Raw genomic sequence first — 8,436 nt, forward strand, 5'->3', positions numbered from 1 at the left:
GTTAGTATGTTTACACACAACTCAGTTTTTAGTGTAAAGTTGTTTGTCTACAAGAAAAAACATTTAGTTTACTTCATCGATAGGAATATCCCTTAGTGCTGGGGTAGACTCTTCTTGGTATTTCTTTTGCTGTTGATTTTTAGCGTAGTTATGTATAAGAGAAGAACAGAAGTTGTGTTTACCGTGCAGTTTCCCCTGCCCGTCTCTGGCCAAGGAAGACTCATCCCACTTTACCAGGCTAACGTCTGGGCAAGAACCAATACCATGCGTAACATGGTTAAATGATTGCTTAAATCCCCTGTTTAGAAGACATGTCCCAATTCAAGTAGAAATACAGTCAGTACAGTACTTTTCTCATCTCTAACATGGAAAAAATTAGCGTTTTCTGCAGCTGTTCAATGATTACTAGACTGACCTCACATTTGTCATAGGGATAGCGATACGCAGACCTTGAAGATGCATTTTTATGAGAACTGAAAAACTTAAATCTTTTCGTGTAAATATTTTGGAAAGCTTCACAATTTCCTCACTTTGCTGGACTTGTCTACTTGCTATAATTCCAGTGAAGCATGCTGGGAATACAGTAGGTGTCAGGTAAGGAAATAAAACTACTGTAATTGATTTTCAAAACACATTGCATAGGATCACATAATAAAAGTTTGGAAACAGAAAGTCCCCCCACAAACATGCTGTGGCTCCTCCACCATCCTCACTTGGGATGTGGTGTCCACAGTGATCCCAAGGGGTGTTCATACCCTCCAGTCCCTGTGAACAAGGTCTGCATGTGCCTCTCTGCCATCCTGTGACTACAGTGACATTTACGATGCAGTTTCTTTGAAGCAGAGGTGCTGAGGAACATACTTCATATACTTGTAGTTTTTGTGAGAGAATACTCCTGTTGACTAGTCCTATAGTTCAGAATCAATTTCTTGCACAAATAGAACTAGGGCAGCATGTTCTTTGTAACTTATTTCCTCTGTGTATGTCCTTTTGTGTAACTCCGTATGAGATATTAATTTTCTCTGGGCTCTTTCTATTAAAGACGTGGCGTTACATGGGTGCAGGCACACGGCTGTTAATAGCAGCACAGCTCGTAACAGCCGAATCTTGGAAGGGGCTTATGTGTCCATGGGTGGGTGAATGGATCGTGTGGTCTTTCTTCCTAAGCAGTACAGCGCTACTGTGCCATAAGGAAGGATAAGCTTGAGTTGTGTGTCGGAAAATGGATGCACCTTGAGGCAGTAATGTGAAGTGAAATAACCATACAGGTTAAATACCAGATCGTTTCTCTGGTGGGAGAACCCACAATATAAAGAGCAAAAGATGGCTCAGAGGATATAGGAAGATAGATCTTTTATACCCACATGTGCTTGCGGCCTAGTCTTGATTGCTTTTCATCAATGATAAAAGTGCCAATATCCCATTTCTTCCTCTCACCACCACTTTCCTTTTATATAAAATTACCTGTGATCATATGAATGGAGTTGAGTGGAAATGTGCTCATCATGTTAATTCCAAATAAGGGTATGTAACCAATTACTGTAGTAATGAGGAGGTAGTCGGCAATGCACCTGCCCAGTATCTGCAGAAGGGATAATAGATGATAATGTAGATAATGGACATCTGGTTGTTGTTGTTGTTCTGCCTTTTGTTTTGAGACAGGGTCTCACTATCGTTCAGGCTGACCTGGAACTCACTATGTAGCCTAGGCTGGCCTCGAACTCCCAGCAATCCTCCTGCCTCAGCCTCTGAGTGCTGGGATTACAAGTGTGTGCCACTGCGCCCAGTTCCCTAATAGACATCTTAAAAAGTTGTAATTCTCAACAGTCATAAAACATAGTAGTAAAATTTAATTTTTATTAATGTTAGTCAAGCAGTTGTATAAGTATTATAGTGAAAAGCTGCAGTCTTCTGTCCCGCCCATCCTACCCTGTTGTCTCATTCCCAGGAAGGACCCCTTTCAATAGCTGATCTACTGCTTTTGGTACTTACTTCTTCATCCTACATAATATGCTCATAGTATCATTTTTTGATTTTTTTTTTTCAATTTCAGACATTTTCTCTAGACTTCCTGAATTGGAGATAAGGACTGCCTTCTTCTATCCTTTGCTATAATTAGGTCACAAATTCTGGTTATATTAGTGTTTTAAAAATATTGTGTTCACAGCTGAGAACTTTATTTTTTATTTATTTATTTATTTATTTTTTTTGAGACAGGGTCTCACTTTGCAGTGCAGGCTGGACTTGAATTCACTATGTAGCCCAGGCTGGCCTCAAAACTCATGGTGATCCTCCTGCCTCAGCCTTCTAAGTGCTGAGATTATAGGTGTGAGCCACCACACCTGGCATTAGTGTATATTTTTTTTTTTTTTTTTTTTTTTTTTTTTTTTTTTTTTTTTTTTTGTTTTTCTCCGGTACCGGGAACCAAACTCATGACCTTGCGCTTGCCAGGCAGGCGCTTTGCCACTGAGCTAAATCCCCAGCCCCCTAGTGTATATTTTTGTGTGTGCAATATTTTGTGTTTTCTGGAATTAGTAATTGCGTCTTTTTGTGTATTTGTTTGGTTTCCTATATGTCTATTGATACTCAAGACTTGTTCTCTGACTTGTCTCTCAGTGTAGTGGAGTACATCAAGTACTCTATCTAGACATGTTTTATTGGGTGCTTTGTTTCTTTAATAATTTCTTATTTTGACTGTAAGATTTATAATTTCAAATACAATAATTCCTTAAAGCATCCCTTTGTCCAGCAAACTGTTCGTTTCACTCTTACAATCTTTTTAGATCTCCTGGAAGATTTAAGTCATGTGAGAAGTTTTCTTCTGTACTTGGCATTTTCTCTACTGCCTCTAAACTCTCCTTTTCTTTTTGTAGTTCATGTTGGAGGTTTTCTTTCGGTGTCTGGAAATTTATGCTGGTGGATCCATGTTGTCTTTTTGAGACAGGGTCTTGCTATGCAGTTCAGGCTGGCCTTGAGTTCACTTTGTAGCCCAGGCTGGTCTCGATGTTGCAATGATCCTCCTGCCTCAGCCTCCCAAGTGCTGGCATTACGGGTGTGCGCCACCACACCCGGCTGGTGGATCCATTTTGAAGAATGAAGTGGTCACATGCTACATAGAAGCAATGTGTATATGTGGGTATGCAGGGTCATCTGGAGAGCTTCCAGGTAGGACAGCTGGCCGCTTTCCTGGGGTCACCCTAGTGTTAGAAGTTAGAGATTCTTTTCTTTTACACTGGTCAGCTTCCTCCCAACTTTCCTGAGAGGAGAGGGTGGCACAAGCCAGGGAGTCTACTGGGAAAGGAGGTGGATCTTAGCAGTCAGCCAGCAGATGTCTACTTTTTTCCAAACTCAGATCCAGTGGGCCCCGCTTAGAGACTCCCCCAACCTTCCACAGGTTGAAAATGTTTTCTGCAGGGAAGGGAAGGGTTGGTCTCTCAGGTAGAAGGGCTAAGGGAGAGAGGTCTGAGGGCCTTATGTTTTGTGGGTTATTTTGGTACCAGGAATTGAACTCAGGACCTTGTGCTTGCCAAGCAAGGCACTGTGCTGCTGAGCTATATCTCCGACCCAACGTTATGTTTTTTAAACATGTTTTCTGTCCAATTTCTAAGCCATTGTGGAGTTTAGGACACAAGTATTCTTTGTTTTTTTCTTTTTTTCTTTTTTTTTTTTTTTTTTGTTTTTCTCCAGTACCAGGAACCGAACTCACGACCTTGCGCTTGCCAGGCAGGCGCTTTTGCTGCTGAGCTAAATCCCCAGCCCCAACACAAGTATTCTTGATGGCTTCATTATTGTAACAGTGAGGAAAATGAACCAGACATAGTGGTACACGCCTGTAATCCCAGCACTTGGGAAGCTGAGGCAGGAGAATGGTTGTGAGTTCGAGCCTAGCCTGGGCTACAAAGTGAGCTCAAGGCCAACCCTGAACTGCATAGCCAGATCCTGTCTTAAAAAGGGGAAAAAAAATAGGAAAATGCAGAAATTTTCTTATGTCAATCAATCCACTTCTCAGAATTTTGTTGATACCTCTTACATACTATCCTTTATTTCTGTGGACTTATACCTGAAACTCTTTTTTTTTCCTCTGTCATCATTTTAGCAAGGTTTTGTGAAGAAATGGAGATAGAAATGTGTGTTTACCCCACCATCTTTCGTTAGAGGTGCATTAATAATTTTTTTAAAAGCTTTTAATTTCTGTATGGCCATTCATGGATTTTATGAGTTGGTTTATCTTAAGGAAGAATATGATTCTTGAAAAAAGCATTGATTTTACTCTTATTGAAGAAATTTAAACTTACTTTTGAGGCCAGTAGGTTCAGCCTAAGGAGTGTAGCCACGATTCAGGAATAACAGCCCATACTGGATAAAGTACTGTAGGATGAGAACAAAAGAGAAGGCAGCAAGATGCATGTTCAGTGCCGTCCAGTTTGGTTATGACAGAAAAGCTCTTCAGAGTCCCTCAGAAATGATTTGTCCTGTTGAGTGTTCTAGGTCCTTATTTGTATCATTCTTCTAGGACTTAGCAAAATTACCTTATTGTTAGTCATTTTTTTTAACATCTTAACTCCCACACTATACTTTAAGCTATTCAGGCGCACAGATCCTGCCCTTGAATTGTGATTATAATTCCTGCAGCACTTAGCAGTTTGCTGTGTGTATGTTAGATGTTCAGTACTGCATCCCCACATCCTCACAGGGCTGAAGTAATTACAGATGCTTAGTTGCTTAGAGGGGAATTCACTCCAGTTCTGATCACTACAGGGTGAGCTTCTTTGTCTCTGCCAGAGGACAGTTTTCTATCCCTCATCCCCAAATCTTGGTAGCAGCCTCTCTTGTTGTCCCCTAGTAATAACAGTAGCTGAGCGCTGATTGTTCATGGGGCACAAGCCCCATTCTACACGCATTATTTCATTTGGTCCTCAAAACAATCCTGAGGTATGTAGGCAGCTTTTACTACAGATGAAGACACGGAATCTTAGGCTATATTTTCAGGCCAAGGGAAGTGATGGGGCCAAATTTCAGATTACCTATATCAATAATGATAAATTCTTTTTTTTCTCTACAAATATGTATTGTAGAACTCTGTATATCAGGAGTGTGAAATACAATGGTGAACCCTGAAGAGATGTCTTCTGCCCTGTCTGAATTTAAAATCTAGTGGTGACCGGAGTGTGGTGACATATGCCTTTAGTTCCAGCACTCAGGAGGTGGAGGAGGCAGGAGCCTTGCTATGAGTTCAAGGCCAGCCTGTGCTACATAGGGAGCCCAAGGCCAGTCTGAACTACATAGTGAGACCCAGTCTCAAAAAAAAAGAAATAGTGGCAAACAGGGACAAGTAAATTGATCTTTTCACTCTACTGTGATATGTACTGACTGAACAATAAAAGATGACAAAGAGCACACTTGAACTTTTCCATTTTGTATCTCCCTTCCCCTTGCATCTTTTCTGCCCATAGTCTATATTATCATCTGGCATTGTATACGCTTTACTATTTAATTTGTCCATTGGCTTGCTCCTCTTAGTAGAGTGAAAATTACCTGAAAACAGAAACATTTTGGCTAGCTTTTCCATGGCCTGTCACTGTGCCTGGCATACGGCAAGTGCTTGAATTCTTGAGTTAAATTTCAGTTGTGGATATCACGGAGGTTAAACCTTAAGGTCACTGTTTATATTTGTTTTATTTGTTTGTTTGTTTTAGTACCAGGAATCGAACTCAGGACCTTGCACTTGCCAGACAGGTGCTTATGCCACTGAACTATATGCCTGGCTCGCTGTTTATGTTTGTATTGTTTCTAAGCATTGAAATATTCTTTGAGTAGGAATTTACAAAAATGGAAATGACAGTGAACATTTATTACTAATTTTTCTTTACATTTACATAAATTGCCCCAGAGTGAAATCGGGGTGTTTGGGTTCAAATTCTAGCTCTTATCATTTCCTAGCTCTGTGACCCTGGGCAAATTGCTTAAGCCCCAGGATTCTTATCTTTAAAGTGACAATAACAGTACCTACCTCACAGGGTTGTGGTTTATGTATAATAAGCAGTCAATAAACAACATTATCCGTACCCTTTCACAGATGGGGAAAGTAAAGGCTCAGAGAAGTAAATGATCCCAGGTCAAACACTCACTGATTGGTGGACGAGTCTGAATTTGAACTCAGTTGCAACTCCTTCCCCGACTCCACTAAGGAAAGCCCTCAGGCTGATATTTTTTAGAAGGACCACCATTCCCCACCTTCCTGCTTTCCACCAGATTGTGGAAAGTTAGATTGGAGGCCTTGGATTTTCTTTCTTGATTGCCCCGTAATCCCCAAATCCTTTTGGGGCGGGACTTGCGGTGCGCTGTGTGGTTCTGAGCACGTTAATCCCCCAGTGAGCGTCAGTTTCCTCCTGTGTAAATGGAACGCCGTGGAGACAGAGGTTCTGCATGTGAAGGGGTACATCTTTCAACCTGGCGTCTCTACCTGTCTCTTCACTCCCCATCTCCTGCACGCTCCTTGGAGCGAACGCTTGACTTCAAATCTCTGCCTGCCTTCAAGGCCTCTCCCCTTCCTCCCTCATTATTCTTCGGTAGTGTTAAGTGCCAGGGACAGTTTCTGGGAAGAAGCTGACTTCCCAGTCTGATTAATGTAACTAGATTTACTCTTCCAGAAGACCATGACCCTTTAAGGGCAAGCACCAGCTATCGGGCCTCGCGCTATATCTTCATCGAGAGCAAACGTCTTAGGCTAGTGCTGTCATACAGAACACTCCAGCAAACACGGTTTCTCTTCCGGTCTTCTTAAAAAGACACGTGAGTAGGACAGATCAACAGCTCGTGTTTGCACATTCTAAGAACAAGTGCATTACTGCGTGCGCCATAGATGCCAGAGAACGACCCTCCCGGGAGAGAACTTACTGAAGCCAAATTGAGAGCTTACGGAAAGTAGTACAAAGCCATAAATCGCTCTCTCTGGCAATGGCGATGGTGGATTTTCCACCATTTTTCCCCGTGTCTGTGGACAGTCTGTGGGGAAGGAACACAGCAGTGAGTGATGGCCTCCCCTTGTCCACGGGGCTGTCACAGCGAGCGCGCCGGCGTCGGGCGCCGTCTGAGCCCGGGAGCGACCCCTGCGCACGCCCTCGGCCGGCCGGCCGGAAGGGCCCCTCCCGCTGCTGCGGGGGAGGGCGCGGGGGCGTGTGCTCCGCGCCTGCGGTGAGGCGACCTGCGCAGGTCCACCTGGGCCCCTTCGCCCCCCTCGGCGGGGGCGGGGTTCTCTGCCCGGGTCCGACTGTAGCCGCAGTTGGGGGGAGGGCCCAGAACCGAGGGGGCGGCCGGGGCGAGACCACTACCCCCGCCCGGGGGCCGGCGCCCTCGACCCTCGCAGGGAGGGGGCCCCGCGGCTGCGGAGCCGGGGTGAGTGCGCATGCGCCGCCTGCCCACGTGACGCGCCTGCTGCTTGCTGCCTCCAGCCTTGCGGCTCAGTAGGGGCCGCGGACTCGGCGGCGGCTGCTGTCCGTGTCCGAGGCTCGCGGGCTGCGGGCCCGGGTGAGTGGACGGACACCCTGCGCGCGGCTCGCAGACGCGTCAGCGTCCCGCAGCCTGTGGGAGACACCCGGGAGCGGGTCTCTCACACCCTCTCCGTGGGTGTGTGGTGAGTGTGGGTGTGCGCGCGTCGCGCGCGTCGCTCGCTGAGGGGCCGCTCTGTCTGTGTGGGCCAGCGTGGAGGGGGTGTGGCTGCTTTTGTCTGCCCTCGCGCGTGTCTGCCCTCGCGGGTGTCTTCCCGCGTCCGGTGAGCGCTCTCCGAGCGTGGGTCCCCGGGTGCGCATGGTGCGACTGTGGGAGGACTGGAAGTGGCCCTTTCGCGGGCTTGCAGCCCTGCTGTCCCGGCAGCCAGTCCCGGTCCGTGCGTGGGTGACGCCCCGGCGGGCGTCGGGTCTCCCTCGGGCTGAGCGCGCGGGAATGCGGCTGTGTGTCCCTTGCGTTTCCCTTTGTGTCTCCGCCGCCCCTTCCCGGGGCCGTGTGTGTTCCCAGCCCCCGTGGGTGGCCCCCTTCGTGTCACTGCCTTCCTCCCCGGGGTGCGCATCTCGCACTGCGCGTGGTCGAGACCCCTGCCTGGAGCGTCGCTCGCGCGCGTGCGTCCCGCGAGTGCCCGAGTGCGTGCTACGCGGGGTCCTGTTCGTGCGTGGTTGCGCGTGTGCGGGCTTCGCTCTCTAGTGTGCGGGGTTGCGTGTGTGCGGGCTTCGCCCTCCAGTGTGCGGGGTTGCGCGTGTGCGGGCTTCGCTCTCTAGTGTGCGGGGTTGCGCGTGTGCGGGCTTCGCCCTCCAGTGTGTGTGGTTGCGAGTGTGCGGGCTTCGCCCTCCAGTGTGCGTGGTTGCGAGTGTGCGGGCTTCGCTCTCCAGTGTGCGGGGTTGCGCGTGTGCGGGCTTCACCCTCAGTGTGCGTGGTTGCGAGTGT

At 47.0% G+C, this 8,436-nt stretch overlaps 2 protein-coding genes across 5 annotated transcripts in view; one reads left to right on the forward strand and one right to left on the reverse strand.

Annotated features, from left to right (window-relative positions):
* The window catches only part of Ttc3 (tetratricopeptide repeat domain 3), a 131,939-nt gene that overhangs the window by 2,990 nt on the left and 120,513 nt on the right, over positions 1-8,436 (forward strand). The gene's annotated exons all lie outside the window — the stretch shown is intronic.
* Pigp (phosphatidylinositol glycan anchor biosynthesis, class P) lies at positions 22-7,016 on the reverse strand. The gene is given in 5 exon segments (XM_013504675.1): positions 22-152; positions 1,465-1,560; positions 1,563-1,582; positions 4,296-4,368; positions 6,898-7,016. Coding segments are annotated over 5 exon segments (405 nt in total). The 5' UTR covers positions 6,983-7,016.

This window comes from Chinchilla lanigera, unplaced genomic scaffold (assembly GCF_000276665.1).
Source record: "Chinchilla lanigera isolate Chin_1 unplaced genomic scaffold, ChiLan1.0 scaffold00006, whole genome shotgun sequence".
NCBI classification, from domain to species: domain Eukaryota; kingdom Metazoa; phylum Chordata; class Mammalia; order Rodentia; family Chinchillidae; genus Chinchilla; species Chinchilla lanigera.